At 36.8% G+C, this 22,661-nt stretch overlaps 3 protein-coding genes across 4 annotated transcripts in view; 1 reads left to right on the forward strand and 2 right to left on the reverse strand.

The window, feature by feature from the left end:
• LOC306849709 (uncharacterized protein) overlaps positions 1-22,661 on the reverse strand; it is a 919,849-nt gene that overhangs the window by 857,753 nt on the left and 39,435 nt on the right. The window lies entirely within an intron of this gene.
• LOC306849146 (glutaminase liver isoform, mitochondrial-like) lies at positions 7,292-18,718 on the forward strand. Of its 2 annotated transcripts, none has more exons than XM_079383986.1 (18): positions 7,292-7,606; positions 7,757-7,847; positions 9,323-9,444; positions 9,957-10,086; positions 10,184-10,263; positions 10,919-11,082; positions 11,508-11,566; positions 15,072-15,104; positions 15,199-15,257; positions 15,387-15,453; positions 15,546-15,596; positions 15,699-15,875; positions 16,049-16,180; positions 16,269-16,361; positions 16,465-16,526; positions 16,629-16,705; positions 17,142-17,205; positions 17,281-18,718. In XM_079383986.1, the coding sequence occupies exons 1-18, from the start codon at positions 7,416-7,418 to the stop codon at positions 17,468-17,470; spliced, it is 1,842 nt and encodes a 613-aa protein (XP_079240112.1). In that variant the 5' UTR covers positions 7,292-7,415; the 3' UTR covers positions 17,471-18,718. The 2 variants fall into 2 exon arrangements, with proteins under 2 accessions (XP_079240112.1, XP_079240113.1); XM_079383987.1 differs by having other exon boundaries at positions 7,312-7,606; positions 7,760-7,847.
• On the reverse strand, positions 18,547-21,494 carry LOC306849147 (SPRY domain-containing protein 4-like). The gene is made up of 2 exons (XM_079383988.1): positions 21,334-21,494; positions 18,547-19,563 (listed from the first exon to the last, which is right to left on the reverse strand). The coding sequence occupies exons 1-2, from the start codon at positions 21,461-21,463 to the stop codon at positions 19,025-19,027; spliced, it is 669 nt and encodes a 222-aa protein (XP_079240114.1). The 5' UTR covers positions 21,464-21,494; the 3' UTR covers positions 18,547-19,024.

A 22,661-nucleotide genomic window follows, 5' to 3' on the forward strand; every position in this document is an offset into this window, starting at 1 on the left:
AAAATCACAAAACCATATAAAAGTTACTTAAGTAAAATAAAATTAAAATTAAACCTGAAAATATAACAATAAATTACTATTTAAAATATTAATAAATCTTATAATAACACACAAAAATAACAGATACTGTATATTTTTGTCCTCAAATGTTTCACATCTTTTGAAAGAAAACTGATCTTTTGAATATCTAACTGTAAAGTGGCTTGATTTTAAAGTGGCTTAGTTTGTCTCCATCAGTATTTTTTGTTGATTTCCCAAGTGTAGTTGGTGATTTATACAAGTTTATGTCCTTTATATAACTGTTCCACAATCCAATCACAATAAAACATCTACCATATCATCTATCCCACTGTGGGAACAGAGGAGGAGAGAAAATCTGTAATGCTCAAGGGATTAAAAGATCAAACTGCAAAAAGCGAGTGGAAGCATAAAAGAAGGAATATGGATACTGGAATCTCGGCCTCGGTGTGAGACATCCTGTGTATGCAGATGAGTGTGCATACAGTGTGCACATATGAAAATCAGTGTGTGCATTTGTGGTCGTGTGCGCTCATGAATGCATGTCTATTCGTTTTATGAAGGAATATGTGTATGTGTGAGTACTCATCGGTGCGACTATGCACACACCCTGTTGGATGTGTGTGTGTCCAAAATGAGCCCTGACTGTGTGCTCTGTAAGACACACACACAATGTGGCTCTGTGTGCAGACCTGAGGAATGTGAGAGAGCACCGGGCAGTGGGGGAGAAGAGAGCCGCGGGTGTGGATGGAGGGAGGGTGCGGAAAGGTAGAGGGATGAGGAGAGGAGAAGAGAGGTGGCAGGAACACGGCGAGGCTCCAGGGGTGTGTAGGGTGGCTGGGTTGCTGTGGATCAGATGATGTGGGGCCTGCCGATTGGCACGAGGAACCGTGTCAGGAGCAAAACACTGACCGTGATTGGCATCAGGCATCAGAAGGCCGATACGTGCCTGAAGATTAAGCACCCACCAGGCTTTCTTCTAAATATGGGGCTTTTCCATCATTCTTTGAAAGCTAAAGGCAAATCAAGCTAAATTAAACTCTCAAAAAAAAATGGTGCTATATAGCACTAAAAGTGGTTCTTGGCTCGTAATCATAGGGGAACCACTTTTGGTGCTATATAGCACCATATCTTTAAAGGTGCTATACAGCACCTTTGTCAAATAGTGCTATGTAGAGCCATATTGCATTGTATTTCTTCAACAAAAATGGTGCTAAACAGAACCAACAGTGGTTCTTTGGCTCATAAAGAACCTTTAAAGGGGCTTAACAGGTTCTTTGTACGGTAGAGGTGCTATATAGCACCTTAATCACCCCAAAGAACCACTGAAGAACCATACAGGAGCTTAACAGGTTCTGTATATGGTAGCGGTGCTATATAGCACCTCAGTCATGCCAAAGAACCGGTGAAGAACCACTGAAGAACCACTGAAAAAAAAATGGTGCTATACAGCACCAAAAGTGGTTCCCCTATGATTACGAGCCAAAGAACCACTTTTAGTGCTATATAGCACCATTTTTTTTAGAGTGAAGGGATGGTCCAACCAAAAAAGAGAATTAATTTACTCATTATCATGATATTTTTATGAATGGGTTGGTTCCCATTGACTACCATTGTATTTTTTGTCCTTACAGTAAAAGTCAATGTTGGAACCTAATGAGAACCTAAAATGTTAACAGCATTCTTCAAAATATTCAACAGAAGTCATACTTGTCATACTTCTAAGCTTGGAACCGCACAAGGGTGGGTAAACTGATGCTAAAATCTTCATTTTTGGGTGGTCTATCCCTTTAAAAGTGGATCAAATCAACTAGATGGCATGCAAGACCCTGAAACATTCACTTTACAAAATGTTCTGATCCATGTGCCAAGATAAGATGCCCAACGGACTCACATGAGTGAACAATTGTGTCGTTTTTGTCGACACTACACCGTAATTAAAGTGCTGCACAATTGTTCTTTCAATACTCTCCCAGACAGGATATTTGACCTCTCATATTTGTAAGAGAGTGTATTAAAATAACATTTTCTGTGTTTTTTCACCTAATCAGACTGTGACGACCGTGGGAAACCGTACTGTTCTGTTTGATATTACAGTCCACATGGGGGGCCTTAAGTGGGGGAAGGATTCGTTCTGTCTTTGTTTGGTCTCATAAAGCTTTCTATTTATTCTCATAACTTCTGAGATAAGCTATGGCAAACAGAGTGGCTGGTGTCCCGGGACGGAGGATTTTCTGAATGAAGGGTCCCTGTTGATAGAGTGATTTAGGCCACAAATGGGCTTTATACATCCAGGACACCACTGTCTGGGTTTAACAGCTCCCCTTTGACTTTATCCAAAACTTAATGTGCTTTATCGCTGATCCAGCATTCACTATTTGATTTAATCAAAACTCTTGATCAGGGGTTTTCAAACGGCAGTTCAGGGGCCCCCAGGGGGCCGCAAGGGGGTGCTAGGGAGTCCACGGGAAATTTCAGGAAAAAGTGTAAATGCATCAAAAAATCTACGATAACACTTAAAGCATTAAAGCATTATAATGCATTATAAAGGGTTATTAAAGGGTATAACGCATTATAATTTTTCATAATGTGTATTGTAATATATTATATATTGTCTTAAATAATTATAACCAAATTTAAATGCATGGTGTAACAATGAATTGATAAGTGTTATAACGTATTAACTATGGTTACAATTATTGATGAGATTGTACAATACATTATAAGGTGCATTACAAAGCATAATTAATGCATTAAAAGTATTTTTATAATGCATTGCATAAAGGCTTTAAGTAAAGTGTTACAAAATCTACTAACTTCTTTTCAGATTTATACATCTAACAGTACTTTAACAGTGGGCAGAAATAGACACACAATTTAAATATTTTCCAGAAACAACTAATTATTCATAATATTCATATTAATTATATCCATTATTTTTTCTCACAGAGTAAAAATACTAACTTTTTATATTATATTATATTATGTTATATTATATTATACTTGCTTATCATATTTTGAGATCCTAGGCATCAAAAAGTCTTGCACCAGATAACTGAGGCTTTTGGAATCAGGTATGATTTTAGCTCTGTGCAAAGCCAGCGCTTCATGCAGTCTACTTTCACTGGAACCAATAATGTTTACTAATGCTGTATCTTAGAACAAACACATGCGCACACACACAGAGATTACTTAAACAAAACAAACAGTTCACCGCAGGGGCTCTGCATTTTTAGCAGCTCCCTGGTACACATTCGAGGGTGAGAGTTAAGTCCTATGAACTGGCCTGAGAAACTGACCCTGTTTGTGGACACTGCAATCCAAGAGCTTCACCAGGTTTTACAGCTGCGAAGAAGACAATAATACAGAACTGGTTTACACCGCATATGTGTGGGAAAACATATTGGATCCGTAGCCTCCTGCAAATAGTCTCTTGTGAATGTACAACAGCACGAATCAATGGGGCCAAGCCTTCTACCATTGATGCTTGGCAGTGCTTTCTCTTTGAAATACGTGACTGTATGGAGGAGTGACTTCCGTGGGTTTCTTTTTTCTGTCCTTCCTTTTCTCCCTCCTTTTGACTGGACTTTGAGATGTTGAGTATGTGTCTGTTGTTTTATTTTATTATTTTATTTTATTTTATTTTATATATATATATTGTTTTTTTATGTTGTGTTATGTATGAAAAATAAAAATAAAAAATGTTGATAACAAAACAAGAGCTTCACCAGGTTCTCAAAGCATCCAGGTGGAATGTGGATGCTTATTCTTATAAAGACACAAATAATGTGATTATACAGAGTGATTAACAATGAGAATCTTCGAATATTCAAAGAAAAATTTGTAATAATATTTCACAATATTTCTGTTTTTACTGCATTTTTGATCAAATATGCCTTGGTGAGCATAAGAGTCTTCCCTCAAAAGTATTAAAAACAACTGAACCAACCCCAAACTTTTAAATGTACACTCTATGTGCAATTTGTATGTTTGATCACAAAAAGTCTTACAGAATCAACTGATAATCAATAAAGTGTGCTTAATTAATAATTATGTTTGTCAGAATTTTTATTGGAATTCTTGATTTCCTGATTTCCTCAATTTCTCAGATTTGAGTGTCACCATACACACATAGCAGTTTTGGCCTGTACAGAGATCAGAGAATGTTAGGAGAGGCAGAAAGAAGGAAGACGGAGGGAAGAGAGGGGGTTTAAGATGGAGCAGGTAGACAAAGCCAGCATTCATGGACACAGTGAAGGAATGAAAAACATTCTCCACCAAGAGACGCATGCTCATCAGTAGGGCTTGGGTTAGGGTGTGCGTGTACGTGTGTATGGATGTATGTGTGCCAACACGAAAGGAAATTATATGAGGGGAAAGGGTGTTTGATCTAATGATAAGTGGGTGTAATTTTACTCCAGGCTCTGGTTAAAAGGAGCCCTCACTTCAATATCTACCAGCTGCAGTGGTGCTGGTAGAGGATAAGAGTGGGGAGAAAGTCAAATGGCACACACACTCTCAGAAAATAAGGAACTAGGGTGATACCTTTTCAAAAGGTGCCCCTTTGTACCTTATTTATCCCAAAAGGTGCATAGTGGTACCTTAAATGCACATATTAGTACCTAAATGGTACAATTTTGAAAAGTTGCCACACTACTGACAGCTATTGTACCTTTTTACTGAAGGTATAAAGTATAAAGTTTAATTTCTTAGTGTGAGTATGTGTGTGAAAGGTCCCCAAAGACAACAGTACAATGGCCCACACAGCCTCTCTGGAATGCATTCAATCAGAGTTCACGGGCAATTCTCTCAGTGCAGAGCTCAAAAAAAGAACTTATTTTTATGCTCTTCCACAAACTGAACAAATTCAGACTGTAAATAAACCCCCAGTGTAAGTGAAAGGATAATGTCTCAACTGACATTTGGCTGTGGAGAGGTGAGGTTAGCCGGTATGTTGGTGCTGAACTCGACTGATTCTCCGTGTCCGGTTATAGATGTGAGTTGGTGCGCTCTGCCCTCTACAGGCAAAAAGGGGTACTAACAGCGCTCCTGTTGGATACGGGACGCAAAGGTGGTTACAGCCAGCTGCCACGGCCACATTATCCTCATTTTATTCTAGTCAGGTTATATGGATGTTATGTGCCATAAAATTTAAATAAATGCATTCAAAAATTCACAAATATTATAAACATGTTTAGACGGACACACCTGTGCATCAGAGTTGATCCTAAACTTTGTAGCTACACCAATATCCACCAGAGGGCGCTCGAATCAAGCAAGCCGATTCAGTCAATCTTTTGGACGCAGAAATCTATCACTTTTAGGCTATTTGAACTCGTGAAATGGTTATGAGCTATTGCAAAGACTCAAATGTGAAAAACCCAGTGTGTGAGTTAATTGGATACAATGACTTCTGGTACCACAGTAAAGGGGTCACACTGGACATGGTAACTTTGACCCAAAGCCAAGGTTGACTCTAAGCCATGAGTCATGCTGACCCAAGTCTCAGAAATGAGGTCCCAGACTGCCTAGAATGTCAGTAGTATGATCAGGGCCATCATGAGATGAAAACAACCTGGAATGTTGTCTCGGGTCTGTTAATGAGGTGAGATGACTAAGTCCTCTGTAATATAATCAGGCCTACTTGTCAGGCATAGCAAAGTAGGGGGTTTAGGGGTCCAGTCGTGAAATTTTGTTCCACAACTTATGACCTCAAGCAACGGTTCTGTGATATGAGTATGACAGTGATGGAAACTTTTTCCACCCAGCAAAATCTTTTCAATAACTTTGCAGGAGTAGTAATGAACTAGTTGTGTAAATATAATCATAATAATAATAACAGTAATAATATAAAAAAAGAAGAAGGAAGAAAGAAAAGAAATTACTCATAAAAACAACATTTTGTGACATTCACAAAATTCTTAATTGTGAAAAGGGAAGCATCAACATTAATAAAGTATTTTGGGAAAATTTTAAATACTGGACAATGCATTACATAATCTCAAAGCAAATCTTCCAGCTGTAACAGGATCAGTCCAGTTATCTCAGCCACTCTCTGCCACTCAAAACCGCCTCATCTTTCAGGGAGACCCCACTGACCTCACTACCACCTAAAAGTGAGAGCATTGCTTTTTTATTTTTAACTGTTAAAATTTTACATGTGCAACCCATATAACACATTATTTAACTTTCTAACCGAAGATTCTTCTAGATTTTCTTCTCTTTTTTTTTCAATGTAATTTCCAGGTATACCTATCTGTGTATTACTTTCTGTATATTCAAGGTCCATACTTGCAGTGTTTTATAGCTATTGTTACAGCAATGAGATGTAAAAAGTGTAGTACCTATTTACATTTTTAGTTATCTACCTATATTCATTTGTAATTACACATTTATATAAATTGCTGCAAGTTAATTAAATGTATCCCATTTTTGTCCAGTTATGTGATCACGTGTATTTTACTCTTTGGATAGCCCAATGAAAAGCTTTCCTGACTTTTCTGCAATTTGTTGGAAAAAGGGAAATTATAATACAAATACATTTTTTTTTACTATATTATTTATTTTGTAAACATATGTATTTTTCAAATGTTATATATATATATATATATATATATATATATATATATATATATATAAATGAAAAGTTCATTTGCAAAAAAATCTCAATCAAACTGCAGTTGGATTATTTTGATTAGGTAAAAAAAATAACAAAATAATAAAGCTAACTAACACAATAAAACACAATAAAAACATGATTACATAATAAAAAACATGATTTTTGAAGAAAAAAAAACAATCTGTTTTTGCAAATAAACTCTTCATATAGGCTACAATTTTAATTAATGAATGGTAACTGAATGTGAATCAATCAGTTACTCATTCATAATGTTTTCCCACTGGTCACAAATGGTCTGCATTTAGGCCTACATTTATTTTTTATTTTTTACACTTTATAGACCCTTAAGCTCAAAAGTAAATTTTGGTCCCAAATCTTACTGGTGGGATTAAATTGGCACTTATTATGTCTGATTATGTGTCAAAAACTTTTAAGCAGCAAAAGTTTTTAGCTCAGTAAGTCTGCCCTAAGTTGCATACTTAGTTACTACTATTGAGCCATATACGTCTGTTCTGGGATCCACCAATTATCCCTCTCCTTTTTTTCTCTCACCATCACGCCCCTAACATCCGGCAGGGGGGGGGTGTCCTCACCTGCCTATGATTCCTCGGTTACCGGCTAAATTTGTCAACAGAAGTCACGCCCATGCCTCGTGGGACTATCTGGCACTCACTAGAAAGCACGCGATTCATAAGCATAAGACACGCGCTGTTTATTCACACTGGTTTAGAGCTCCTATAGGTCGCTGATTTAGAAATTCAAACTTTGGGCATTGATTATGCATTGTGTTAAGACCCTACGGGCGTCCAAAGCTGGCATTTTGCTTATTAGGAACGCTGGAAAATGGGAGAGAGTTGCGGGAAATTTGGACAGAAGACGCTCACCTGCTCGGCTGCACACGAGCGCATCTCCAGGCCAACATCCGCGCCATCAGCACGTGATCACAGAGACGGACGCCGCGACGTACAGGTAAATCCTCAGAGAGGCGTTACCTGCTGCATGAGTTGCCATAGAGATGATATAAAGGGCTTTTAAAATTTGATTATAGAGGGGTTAAGTTCTTTCTAAAATGAGATGTGTTGAGTAAAACATGTTTTCTGTATTGTTTTGTGTTTTAAGCAGTAATAAGGTGGTTGCTGGGTTGGAGGACCTGTTGTTCTATACTATCACCCAGGGAGAAGAGAACATCTCAGTGGCGCGTTTCCTGGCTGTGAGTTGCACTAATAGTCACAGAGTGCATGTGTGTGTGTGTGTGTGTGTGTGATTTAGTCAGCATGCACTGTAGTGAGAGGGAAAAGGAATAACATACATAAACATAAACATATATGTAAACATCGCGTACCCACATTCTTTCCATTTAGTATTATTCAAAAATTATTAGACACTTTTATTCTTACATAATAATCATAAATCTTTGGTGTTATGTAATGGTACTATAAATAGAATTCACGTGTGGGCCAAGTGGCTAGCTCCATTAAAGCCCATAATAAATATATCTGTTCCTAAACATGTGGATCCATATTTGGATGTTTGAGTTTATATTACAGGAAGGAATACATAAAATTATGGACTGTTTTAACACATTAATCTCTGTATTGGTGTGTGTGTGTGTGTGTGTGTGTGCGCGTGTGTGCGTGTACTTCAGTACACATGCCACCCAGAAATAGATACCTACTAAAGTGTATTGCTATCATTTATGTGCATGGGGTTGTTTTGTCTATATATGATGGTCATCTGCAATTTAACAGCTGAAATGCTATATATCATTGACTGAAGAAAACATGTTCCTACCAAATGATTGATGGTGAACTCTTTCATTTGACTAATGTAAACAGTGTTGCACTGTACTATAGGAGCTTTATATATTTAGCCATTGATTAAAGACATCCATATATGTCACAATCATTGCAAATATATAAGGGACACATCATAGTTCTCAGCATTTCCTTATTTTAATATACTAACAGCTGAATATCACAGTGGCATAAAGTTTAGTTTCAGTTTATGAAGTAAACATAAAATTAAAATGTAATTTATTTACAGTTTTAATATTTAATATCTAATATATTTCTGCTCTTATTGTTAACAATCCATCCATGTTATTCCAAAAAAGCTTGTCTTACTCTGTTCACAAGTACAATACTGTTCAAAAGTTTGGGATCAGTAATATTTTTAAATGTATTTGAAAGAAATCTCTTATGTTATGAAATATTCTTACAATTTTAAATATTTAGAATTTATTTAAAAATGTCATTTATTTCTGTGATGGCAAAGCTGAATTTTCAGCAGTCATTACTTTAGTATTCAGTGTCACCTGATCCTTCAGAAATCATTCAGATGTGCTGATTTGATGTTCACAAAACATTCCTTATGAACAATTTTGAAAACAGTTGTGCTGTCAGTTTTGATCAATTTAATGTGTCCTTAATAAATAATAGTATCATTAAACTAGTATTTCTGTCAAAAAAACAACAACATACTGACTCCAAGCTTTTGATCAATGGTGTAAATCAACTTATAATATCAAATCACTTATATTATGTTATAGCTTCCTGAACCAGTAGTTCAACTTTGAATGCGTGCTAAAATTTTCAAGCAATAATTGTTCACTGAACAATTAATCACTTCAACAATTCAATATTTGAAATATGAACAGTATTGCGATATGTGTTCTGGTTTTCTTAGGCACTCAAAAGCACAGGCTTGCTGACCTCTGACCCCCGGTTGAGAGACTGCATGCGGCAGATCCACCAAGCTGTCCAAGAGTCTGTTGGAACTGCAATTATGGACCAAGAACTGTTCAGAAAGTGAGTAGAGAATTGATTCAGCAATGCAAAGAGTGAGAGAGTATGTGTGTATGCGTGTTTTTGTGATATGCCGTGGCATCACTTATAGTTTATGACCTGCAGCTGTTATGATATATGCACACAATCATGCCACTTACAGGTAAATGATATCTCAATGTTCTTGGATGTCTGGAAATACAAGCAGTCTGTTCATCATGCACACATACGCACACATCATCACATACAAATTCTTGTTCTTCAGCAGAGGTAAATACAACTCACCACCTGTTGTGTGCGTGTTCATGCGTTCTGTGAAGCGTGTGTGAAGCTAAGCCATGTTAAGCAGTGATAACGTGTTTGCTAGTCCTGTGAGGCACCGCTTAAGTTGCTTTTGAACCAGCTCGGTCGGTGCTAATAAACATGGATCAAATTTCATTTTCAGTCATGTAAAACTCTCTTAGCACATTACAGATCACAGGTGGCTGTTAAGTCGCAGTTGTGTCACATGGGCATATGTGTGTTTCTGTTTCTAGATGTGTTGGCAGTAACATAGTCCTCCTGACTCAAGCTTTCCAAAGGAAGTTCATCATTCCAGACTTTGAGTCCTTTTCTTCCCTCATAAACCATCTGTATTATAACGCACAGGCTCAGAAAGGAGGGAAAGTAAGACATTGATTTTCCTTATCGCTTTTCTGAATCACCTTTACAAACATATATATCAACTTCTCATCTCCATATTTGTCTATTTGTGTTTGCGCAGGTTGCAAACTACATCCCTCAGTTAGCTAAGTTCAGTCCGGACCTGTGGGGAGTTTCTCTGTGCACTGTGGATGGTCAGAGGTAAAATATACTTTTAGACTTATCGTTATTATGAGAGAACTTTATGGTCCACATGTACATACATGTATGTGTTTGAAATTGTTTGACCATAAATACATTACCGTTGAAAATGTTTTGAATTTTCTTTTAAATTGTATTGTTCAGCAAGGATGCAATAGATTGATCAAAAGTGACAGTGAAATATATAATACATAATGTAGTATTTAATTATACAAATTGTCTGTTTCTGTTTTTTTAACTTTCACTTTATCAAAAACATTCCACAAATATTTAAAGCAGCATAAACATTTTCAGTGTTGATAATAATAATAATTTTTAATTGAGCATTAATTCGGCATATTAGAATGATTTCTAAAGGATCATGTGACATCGAAGACTGGAGTAATAGCTGCTGAACATTCAGCTTTGCCATCACAGTAATAAATGGCATTTAAAAAAAAAAAAACAATTTAAACAAGTTTTTTTAAATTGTAATAATAGTTCACAAAATTACTGTTTTTTGGGATAAATTCATTTTTGATCAAATGAATGCAGCCTTGGTAAGCATAAGAGACTTCTTTCAAAAATCTTACCAATAGTAATAGTAATTTTGTGTTCTTACCCTTTCCCCTCTCACTCACTTTATCTTAAATTTGATCTCTTCCTATTAACATAGGCATGCTATTGGAGACACCAATATGCCATTCTGTCTGCAGTCATGTGTGAAGCCTCTGGAGTATGCGCTGGCTGTGCATGAGACTAGCACTGAACTTGTGCACAGATATGTGGGGAAAGAACCAAGTGGCCTCAAATTCAACAAACTCTATTTAGATGAAGATGGTGAGAATCCATCACAATGTTTTATTTCTCTCATTGATGCTGTCACTCAAAGATACGGCCAAATAAAATGGTCTCAAATAGTATTTGGACACTTAAAATGACACATTGTCAGCATACTTGTGTTTTATCATCTTTCTCTTGTTTGCCCTGGACAGAACTCCAGAGATTCAAACCAATTGCATGACTCTAAATTACTCATTGTGTTCTATTGCAACATGAAGTCTGATTATAAGAGGAAGCTGTAAAACAGTTGTCAGTTATCAGACCTCCTTTCAGTATGAATCTTATCAATGGATTTCCTCAACTCTGAGAAACATTGCATCTGCAGACTACTGAATCTGATACGGAATCATTCCCAGTCAGCATGATGCCCCTTTGATACTGAGTTTTGACAATTTGACAACTTTTTTTTGTTTGTTTCCCAGATAAACCCCATAATCCCATGGTAAATGCAGGAGCCATTGTAATCAGCTCTCTCCTAAAGGTAAGAGATTACAATACAATTACATAAAAATTCTATCTTAACAGCCGGGTTCACCATTTTCCGCTCGCAGTATGTTTGAAATATCACAGTTATGTTTATAACGTATATTAAAAAATAAAATAAATAAATCAAAGTGGCTTATTATTGGAACACTGTGCGCAAACTTTTTTCCTACCTGATGACAAGCTGCTTGACAATTGCTGCTTTTTGCAGTGCAAATTTAGTTTGTGATGAAAAACAGTACGTTGGTTTTAATGGAAACTATAATGGTGTCTACTGGTATGTGATGGATTCTATTGGTGGGATGTTAAATCCTATTGGAAAAATGTCCAAAACACACTACAAAAAGGAATTTTGTAATGGTTTTACTGGAAAAAGCTAATGGTTTATAATGGCCGCCTGTTGCCGACTGTCAGGGTTCTGTCGCGTCTGTCATGTGTTCCCGCCTCATGTTTCCTTATTTGGTTTGTTTCCTGTCCTTGTTTCATGTGATTATTAGTTCATTCTGTTCAGGTGTGTTTGTCTCATTAGCGCGTGTATTTAAGTTCCTGCTTGTTGAGTTTCGTGTGGTCTACTCGTTACTCCCCGGTGTTCCTGTCTGTGTCTTGCCCTGCCTTGATGTCATCAGTAAAGACTATTATTTGAAGTTATCAAATAATCCTGATCCTCCCTTGTGTGTGCACCGTGACACCGACCACTGCTTTACAGGGACACAAGCCTTGAAAAGTTGCTTTAAATTCAGCAGCATTGCTGTATTGCACTGATATAAGAAATGATTGCTATGATAGACAAACTACTTTTAATTGGACAAAATTGCATTTCTGTCCTTTCCTTTTGACCTGGTTTTAAATAGCGGATAAGGTGTGCGTTTGTGTGTAAGAGTGGGAGTAGTTGGTCCTTATTGGAATGACAAGAGCATCTAGTGGTCAAGAGGTGTGTCTAAACAGCCAATCAGAAGATGTGCTGAGAAATACGCCTTTAAGCATGTTTAAATGGGGTCAGATTTTCTACGTTCAAACTTACTTAAAGGTCTATGACTACAATGGAAGATTAAAGGTTTCAGTGGTTTAAATGAACTGTTATAAAAACAATACCTAAGTAAATGTAAGCTATAATTTTTAAGGGACTCGCCACTTTAAATTCAAGTTCAAAAACGAGTACGAGTAAGTTTCTAGTTTGACCTATGCCCTTAAACATGTTACACAACATCAGTGAGCACAGACACACAGGAGTGCTTTTTAAGACGAAGACATCTCACGGCTGTGATCGCATTGCGCTGACCTTTGCACATGGGACTCCCTTTCGGACCTCGTGGAACTGGTCACCTTAACATCACACCTTAGTACATATGAAACTCAATATGTGGGGTAATTTTCCCTAATACCAGTTAGGGAATAACAGTTCATGTTGAATCATTTGGCTTTATATTCATCCTTCATGTTCTGTCATTTAACTTCATGTTCACTGCAACTGTGCAATGAAAAACATGACCGATCATGATCATGCCCACATTTGCAAAATCTTTTCTTTCACATCCATAACACATATTCACTGAACTCATAACCTTTATAGATTTGTATGCATATTTATAGGATAAGATATCATATCATACCACACTTTTACCACACACGTTTGTGCACACTGCCACCAAGTGTTTAAATACTGCACTGTAGTACTGTTTGCAGAGGAATCTTTGGATCAGTCCCAAAGTAAACTGTGTCACTGGAATCACTGTTTGCTATTTTTTGCTTGCCAACAGAAGCTAATTTTATTTATATGTAGTTCAATTATAGCACATTGGCTAAATTAGAGTTGACATTGTGAATGTTGAATGTGTTTTGACTGTCTGTAGAACTGTTCAGTTTGTTGTCTTAAAAAGGATTAGCATTAGCCATGGGTGAGCTGTCAGAAATTTCTAATGGGGTTTTTGACATTTTTGAATAAAGACACTATACATAAACTACATATAATACAAGAATGTAAGTTTAAATGCTTGATCTATAAACAAAACCTGTGTAGGCCTTATGAAGTAACTTGTTAGCAACGTACATTTTAAAGCAATTAATTCACATTTGAGGTATAACTGTGTGTAATTTATATTGTTAAACAGTATCTGAAAGTCCATTTAAGTCATTTTAAACACAGACCTTTATTTACTTATAAACCAGCCTTCTTCTCCTGCGTTTAGTTGTATTGGCTGGACGTCCCTTATGAAAAAGTGAGCTTAAATTGGATGTGTGAAACTTCACTTACAGATAGTATAATATTAAAGGGTTACTACACCCCAAAATGAAAATTTTGTCATTAATCACTTACCCCCATGTCGTTCCAAACCCGTAAAAGCTTCGTTTGTCTTTGGAACACAATTTAAGATATTTTGGATGAAAACCGGTAGGCTTGTTGTGACTGTCCCATTGACTGCCAAACTATTAACACTGTCAAGGCAAAGTATAAAAGTTTAAGAAAAGTATAAAAACATCATCAGAATAGTCAATCTGCCATAAGTGGTTCAACTGTAACGTTATGAAGCAACGAGAATACATTTTGTACGCAAAGGAAAAAAATGACTTTATTGAACAATTCGTCTCCTCTGTCAGCATAGAGCCATTTTGGAGAATATCCCCTGACGCAAACTGCGTACGCTGTTCTGTGTCAGCCGCGCCACAAGGATACATTGCTTTCGTTCAAATCAAAGCGTAAACAAACGTAGAAGACATATCCGTTCAGTGCGGCTTACACAGAACAGCGTACGCAGTTTGCGTCCAACGGATATTTTCCAAAATGGCGAATTGTTGAATAAAGTCTTCTTTTTTTTTTTTTGCATACAAATGTATTCTCATAGCTTCATAATGTTACGGATGAACCACTGATGGCATATGGACTATTCTGACTATGTTTTTTAGACTTTTCTGTGCCTTGACAGTGTTAATAGTTTGGCAGTCAATGGGACAGTCACAAGCCTACAATTTCATCTAAATTATCTTAAATTGTGTTCCGAAGACGAACGAAGGTTTTACAGGTTTGGAACGACATGGGTGTAAGTGATTAATGACAAAATTTTCATTTTGGGGTGGAGTAACCGTTTAAAATAAAAGGCCACTTAAGTGTACTTAAAGAAAGTACACTTTCATGACTGTTTCTTAACACACTTTTAAAAAGTGCACTTTGTAATCATGTCAAATGAAAAGTTTTACTTTTAAGTTTTAAGTCATGTTTTATTAATCTATTGACTGTTAACTAACATACTAAACCACATATAAAGTACTTTATTTGATATTGCATTTTAAGTTTATATATTTGAAATGCACTAAATTGCAACTTTATCAAGTTTCAATAGAAATTACATTGAAATATATTTTAATTTACCATTAATTTTTTTTTACTTTTAATTAGAAATTAAGTATCTGAAAACATGTCATTTCAGTTCAGTTTTAAACCTATGCTTAAGTGTACTTCCTTTTTCTGTCATCTTCTCTCACTTTCTCCTTTTGTGTCTCTATTACAGCCTGGTTCCAACAAGGCAGAGAAGTTTGACTTTGTGAGTAAATTGCAACATCTCCTCCATGTGAACTATCCCAGGTGTTTGCTGTTATCTGGCTTGTTATGAATATTGGTTTATATTTGTGTGTCAGATGATGGATTATCTGAAGAGAATGTCTGGCAGAGAATATGTTGGGTTCAGTAATGCCACGTGAGTTTTAAATACAACCTCATTATTTCTATCAAATTACACTCTCTTAGAGGTGAACCTAGTTTGTTATCTAACATGTACTGGTGATAACATTTTCTGGTGATAACAAATGTCTGGTGATATTTAAAGTTTCCAGTCAGAGAAAGAGACCGGTGACAGGAACTACGCGATTGGCTATTATCTCAAAGAGAAGAGAGTGAGTCTCTCTTTGGTCACTGTCATTTTTATAAGCATATTGACAGGATTTTTATTGCTTTCTCATCTGCTGCTCTGCATTTTTTCCTGTAGTGTTTTCCCAGTGGAGTTGACATGATGGCAGCCCTTGACTTCTACTTTCAGGTAAATAAGCTGTCATTCTGACACATAATTGTCTTTAATAATGTTACTTGTTAATGTTAATGTCACTAAATTTTCTCATTAATGTCTTTATTTCCTTTCCAGCTGTGTTCTATTGAGGTGACATGCGAGTCTGGAAGCGTCATGGCAGCCACATTAGCTAATGGAGGGATCTGTCCAATCACAGGCGAGCGTGTACTCAGTGCCGAGGCCGTCCGCAACACTCTCAGTCTCATGCACTCGTGTGGCATGTATGACTTTTCCGGCCAGTTTGCCTTTCACGTGAGTCACACACACACACAGCCGACTGATTGCTTGCAGAATTCCCCAATGTGACGAAGCACACAGACACAGTGGACTTTACAGCTGGATTAAACTATTTCAGTCATTTGCTTTAAACCTCAGCTAATTACTTAAATAAAATCAGTGTTATTGTTTGTGTTTCTCTTCCACAGGTGGGTTTGCCTGCTAAATCTGGGGTGTCTGGTGCTGTGCTGCTTGTGGTTCCTAATATCATGGGGGTGATGTGCTGGTCTCCAGCTCTTGACCGTGTTGGCAATAGCATCCGAGGCATTCACTTCTGCCAGGTACTTTTTCATGAGCTTTGGTTTTGTATCTCTTCCTATTTGTTTATTTTTTCTGTGAGACCATTAGCTGAATTTGCTTGTCTTTTAGGAGCTAGTCTCCCTCTTTAACTTCCACAACTATGACAATCTGAGACACTTTGTGAAGAAGTTAGACCCTCGCAGACAGACAGGCCACGAGAGGGTGAGACCACAGACCAAATTTCAGTCACACCGTGCTAACAAATTAAAGCTAAAAGCTAGAAGCTAGCTCAAAGTTGCGATCAATCATTATATTTATATTACAGAACAAGTCTGTGGTGGATCTGATGTTTGCTGCTTACAGTGGTGATGTTTCAGCTCTCAGGAGGTAATATTTTCTTTCTTTTATTGCAAATAAATATACATTCAAAGATTTTTATGAGAATGGTCATGATATGAGCATCAGTAAGATATTAATTTTGTTTCACAGAATCGCTCTGTCTGCAGTTAATATGGAATTGACTGACTATGACACCCGTACCGCTCTACATGTGGCCTCAGCAGAAGGTAATAAGGCCATTTTGGGATTTTTCTGGTGTGTTTACAGTATTGTTAAAATGTTTAGGGTCAGAAATTAAGACTTTTATTTAGCAGGGATGTGTTAAATTGCTCAAAAGTGACAGTAAGACATTTATAATGTTACACAAGGTTTCTGTTTTTATTAAATGCTGTTCTTTTGACCTTTTTATTCACTGAAGGATCCTGAAAAAAAAAATCCACAGATTCCACAAAAATAGCACAGTTGTTTTTAACATAAGACATGTTTCTTGAGCAGCAAATCAGCATTAGAATGATTTCTGAAGGATCATGTGAAACTGAAAACTGGATTAATGGCTTTTGAAAATTTAGCTTTGCCATCACATTTTAAATTATATTTAAATTTCACAATACTCCACTTTTGGGTGAAAATTAACAAGTCATTTATCTAAAACTCTGATTTCAGGGCACTTGGATGCAGTCAAGTTTTTAACACATACCTGCAAAGTCAACCCATTTGCAAAGGACAGGTACAGCAGAGCTCCCCACTCTTGCACTTTTTCGGGTCTTTTTTTGTCCTTTATTAAAATGCATCTGTTTTTCAGATGGGGGAACACACCTCTCGATGACGCTATGCAGTTTGGGCACAGCGCCGTAGTTAAAGTCCTACAAGAATACCAGAGCGTTTACACACACACACTAATGCCAGAAGAGCTCAGTGCAGATGCGTGTCCTGATTCCACCATGGACGCCGATGAACTGAAGAGTATGGAGACTCTGGAGGGTTTAGTATGAGCGAGAACTACCATGAACATCCCAAACTTCAGTCTTTCATGACATCAGGGAAGCATGTGGGTGTGAGATTTATGACAAAGCCTGTGTAAGGACATGCTGAGCAGGTGTGCGCAGGTGTTACTGAGATAGTGCTTCAAACCCAAAGCTCTGCTACACGTAGACCTCCGCTAGCTTCTGTTGATGGTTTAAGATGGTCATTACTGTAGTCTCTCAGACATCCATTCAGTCTACTGTGGGATTATGAAACTACCAGGTACTTCCAGGTAATTTCTCGTACAGCTCCTCAAGGAGTTTGGTTGTGCTTGGACCAAATTAGAAATGCAGAAGCTTCCTTTCCCTTCACATTTATCACAGCAGAAGGATTTTTATATTAAAACACATCCTTAACTGGAAGGTTAGCCAGTAACTAGGAGTTGGATTCAAAAAACTTCCTTCAGATTCTTCTTAAGTACTATTTATACTAGCAAAGTAGTATACAATCATAAAATATAGAAGGCTGGCATTTTAAGAAATGTTGCTCTTGAAGATGTTATTGAGAAAATATTTGAGAACTTCTTAAGAACTATTCAAAAATTGCTCATACCATCTTTTAAACCTATTGGAATTTATAATCCTAAGCACTTTCTTGACTTCTTTCATAGGAAGATTTTCGAGAATCTGCCTTGTTTACTAGGTACAAATGTAAATTTAGCAGGATATCTATCAAGAAAAGCATGCATGCACATTAAAAAGTAGTTTATTTATTAGATAACCATACTAGAAATGTCATTACCTCATATTACCTTTAGGAGTTTAACAAGCCAGCACATTGTGAACTTTGGCCCAGTTGTCCATATGGCAAAGCTGTCCATGTCATTTAGGTTATTAATAATCTTTGGCTTAACATTATTAGCACGTATTTGTATATTTGTACTATTTTTAATGTGTGAATTTCTTAAGCCTGTTAATAGACTTTTTTGTAAGGTATTACATAATTTAAAAGACATTATTTTAATGTAGGGCACAAAAGCTTTGACTGAACCTGCTTGGGAAGCATCTGGTGCATATTTTGCCAGAAATGAATGTATTTAAAACTTGGTACGTGGACACTTTATTGCTGGATACAAAACTGTTCAGAAAAGAAAGTTCATATTTAAAGGTGTATTTGTTCCATGTGAAAGTGAAAAAGTGTAAGATGGACTGAATGACATGAAATAAGACAAGAAAAAAAATGAATGTATAAACTGTAAATAAAGAATATCACTGGTGAAGAATGTCTTTTTATTGAAAAACATCTCTGAACACTGTACTTGGGCACCGATGCAAAATGAGAAATGACTTTCAAGTATTTATATGTGCATATATGGATTAATTAGTTCATCTGCATATCACAAATAGTACACTGAGAGGATGTTTTCACCAACAGAACAGACAAATATTGCTCAAATCTGGTTTAATGGCTGTAAAAACAGCTATGTTCCCACTGACTTCCTTAGTCTTTTTATAAGGCCCCTACTTCTCCTTTTCTATCCATTAAGAGGCATGTAGCATCCATGTGTGAATGAACAAGAGTCACTAAAGCCCTGGTGGGATCTCCAGTCTAGAGTGTGTGAGCAACTCCCCATCCCAGAGTGCAAACGCAGGACAGATGGGCGAGCGGAACTGTGTTTTTATCGTGTACACCACTTCAGCTTTCTGGATGTCCACCAGACTGAGCCGTCCAGCCTCGTAGTCCAGCAAGAGCCCAACCCGATCGGGTTTCCCCACCAATGCCACCGGGACCTGCTTGCCAGTGGTCATAGCAAACCATTTCCTCTGGACAAACGCGAACACCCAGGAACTGGAATTGGTGCCCACGCATTCATCACGTGATGTCAACACCTCGGCCACACCCACCCGGAATTCATGGGACTTTTTAACCGTCACCTCCCAGTAGTGCCGTCCAGAGTCAATGTGGGTGTCAGCGAGAACCACAGCCCAGTCCCGGAATCGGAGAGGGGTATCCTGCACGAGAGAGGGGTCCACACCAAGCATTCGATAGATCACACCTGTGTCCTTCTTAAAAAGGTCCAGGCTGCTGTGGGCTGTCCGCTCATCAAGCTTAAACTGCAAATCTGTCATAAATAATCATTCAAACGGTGGTTATTATATTGATAAACTATTTCTGGTTTACCAACATTTTCACAAAACATTCTGGAAAAATATTATAACACGAGTTAACCAGTGTTTTGTGCAATAATAAAATAATGGTAACAAAACAATATGTTTTCATTAGATTCATTAATATTAGTTAGCTACATTAGTAAATGTTAACGAACAATGAACAATACTTCTAAAGCATTTGTTAATATTAGTTAATGTTAATACATTTTTACAATCAGAAGCTGTATGTGTTAACATTAGTCAATGAACTAGAATTGTATTTTAACAAAGATTAATAAACAATTAATTTATAAACTCAGAGAGAGCTTTTTTATCAAGTGTGCTTGCATACACAAGGAATTTGGTAATGATGCTTCCAGTGCACACATATAAATACGACAACAGCAAGAAGACGCATAACATTATTGTTTGTAATAAATAATATATGACTCATTATCAATGTTAGCTAATGCATTGACAAATGGGACCATATTGTAAATTGTTTCCAAAATAATAAGCCATGCACTTTTCCATTTATTTTTACTGATAGCATTGTACTTCCATGGTTTTCTTGAAATACAATTTAGTGCCATGTAAATACCAAGTTAAATAAATAAGCTAATTATTCACTATCATTTCAGAACCCTACCTGCAAAGCTACAGTACTGTTAAAAAGTTTTAAACACTTGTGTAAAAATGCTGTAAAATAATAATACTGTCATAAATAATGTTATCAATAAATTTTCTTTATCAATTAACTTCTATTAACTATTTGGTGTGACCATCCTTTGCGTTTAAAGCAGCTTTTGGTCTAGGTCCACTTGTGTGTAGTTTTTCAGGTAGCTTTACAGGTAGGTTTCTTGAAGCATCTTGGAGACGTTGCCACAGTTCTTCTGGATTTAGTCTGTCTCAGTTTGTTCTGTTTCTTCATGTCATTCCAGACAGACTGGATGATGATGAGATCAGATCTCTGTGTGGAGCACTGGCTGTTGTCAAAATCTCACTGGATTATTACAATTAATGGCAAAATTAATGTTTGGAAATGTGAACTGATATTTCCTAATGACACACTACAGCAAAAGATAGAAATAACTGATTAATAAGTAATTTATTCATTTAAAGTGGTCAGTAGTCTATTGGCTGGTTTTAGGAGGGATGGGGACTTCCAAGTATTCCAACTGGTAGCTATGAAAGTACTTCATGTAGCCTAAACGTTATAAAAATTCCAGACATACTCTGAAAGCTTATAACAGTATGAAGGAGATACCATACTAATTAATAATCCCTGCCACAATCAGAAATAGCTGTATGTGATATTTCTCTGGTATCATGAAGAATTGTAATTTGTAAAGGAATTAAAGAAAACCTGTGAGTCTCTTAATTATTGATGTGAGAGAACATGATGTTCCCGTTGGCAATTTATCGAGATGACGATGGTGATGCATTTGCACTGTTATTTACGCTGACCTGCGCTACTATCACGAGCTTTATTAGCTCGTGCCAATCTACTGGCATCTCAGCTGAGACACGTGACTCTATCGCATATGCTGTCTACAACAGAACTAAGACCTGTGTTCTGCATTTCATATTATTGAGATTCCGTACAACATCAGGTGATAATACTTAATAAAAAGGAGATGTTTGGCGTGAAATTATAGCCTGAAATATTATCTCAATTCCTCTGACCTCCTGGTTTGACTCGAGTCAACATTGCGGTGCGTGAAAAGCATGCGTTTACTCACTGTTTCCTGCACTGGCACTAATATACCATCTCCGAGCTGTGAGAGATTTCCCACGGCCGTGACCGAGTACGGTCCCTAAAGATCTGCCCGTTAAACGACAAAAGAGTGTCATGCCCGAGGACATCGCCATGTTGTCCCATTTGTAGTGGGGTTTTGCTTCAGTTTCTGATTCTGTCGTAAGGTTGGGCTGTCCAAATGCTTGCGTGCTGCTGCCCCCTACTGTAAAAACAAGGTCTGACAAGGTTGTGTACATGAAAAATTGGGAGAAAATTACAAAATTGTTTGTTTTATTATCGAGAGTTTGGCAGTCAGACATACACAATGCAGTCAAAATAATACATCTGAGTAATTTGAATTCACTAATAAAACTATAGGGATGGGTGATTCAATAGAAAAATGTGTTGTGTGTATGTGTGTATGAAAAATAATGTAAGAACACACCTGTAATTAATCAGCTATTAATGATTATTGTTCTGTTTGGCACTAAAAAACAATCCATACAATTCATTGTGATGATGGTGAAAAATAACTATTTACTACCAAATTAGATGGCAAAGATTAAAATAAATACACTGAAAACAAATACACACTATCTGTATACTTTAACGTTTCCCATTTGTTGTTAATACATTTTTTAAAAGTTTAAATATAAGAACAAGCAAACGTTACTAATACTGTCTCATTTGAGTGTCTCAAAGTGTTTCAACTTTCAAAGTCACCCAGAAAATTACTGTCACTATTTCATACAATTCATACAAAACAGAGGATGTCAACTTTATCATATGTTTATTCAGAGCCCCGTGATGAGATTTTATGGCAGGGGTCCTGGAGGGCCAGTGTCCTGCAGTGTTTAGCTCCAACTTGCCTCAACACACCTGCCTGGAAGTTTCAAGTATACATAAGAAGAAGAATAGCTTGTTCAGGTGTGTTTGATTAGGGTTGGAGCTAAACTCTGCAGGATACTGGCCCTCCAGGAACGAGTTTGGCGACCCCTGTTTTATGGCATGTTTGTTGTTCATGATAACTGTGACGAGCAAAATCTGACTGTGAATCGCAGCATGATATGTGCTTTAGTGAATAAGCATGAGTATTAGTCATTATTGGGAAAAAGAAAAAAAAACGCAACAAACCAAACTTGATTTGTGCAATTTGAGCTTCTGAAACAAGCACTGAAAATATTTACCTTCTTTTCTGATTAAGAAGTAATTATCCTAAAAACCATGAAACAAAACCAACTACAACTACAGGATCTATAAGTCATCAAAATCTTGATCAATTCATTAACATTAATATCAAGTAAATGTTCACACTTACTGAGGATTGCTGTT

Source organism: Barbus barbus (assembly GCF_936440315.1).
Source record: "Barbus barbus genome assembly, chromosome: 29".
Classification (NCBI taxonomy): domain Eukaryota; kingdom Metazoa; phylum Chordata; class Actinopteri; order Cypriniformes; family Cyprinidae; genus Barbus; species Barbus barbus.

Coding starts and splice junctions, on each gene's coding strand:
- LOC306849146 (XM_079383986.1), top strand. CDS start 7,416: ATGCATTGTGTTAAGACCCTACGGGCGTCCAAAGCTGGCATTTTGCTT. Junction 7,848..9,322: donor CAGTGGCGCGTTTCCTGGCT/GTGAGTTGCACT, acceptor TGGTTTTCTTAG/GCACTCAAAAGCACAGGCTT. Junction 10,087..10,183: donor AGGCTCAGAAAGGAGGGAAA/GTAAGACATTGA, acceptor GTGTTTGCGCAG/GTTGCAAACTACATCCCTCA.
- LOC306849147 (XM_079383988.1), bottom strand. CDS start 21,463: ATGGCGATGTCCTCGGGCATGACACTCTTTTGTCGTTTAACGGGCAGA. Junction 19,564..21,333: donor TAGTGCCAGTGCAGGAAACA/GTGAGTAAACGC, acceptor TATTTATGACAG/ATTTGCAGTTTAAGCTTGAT.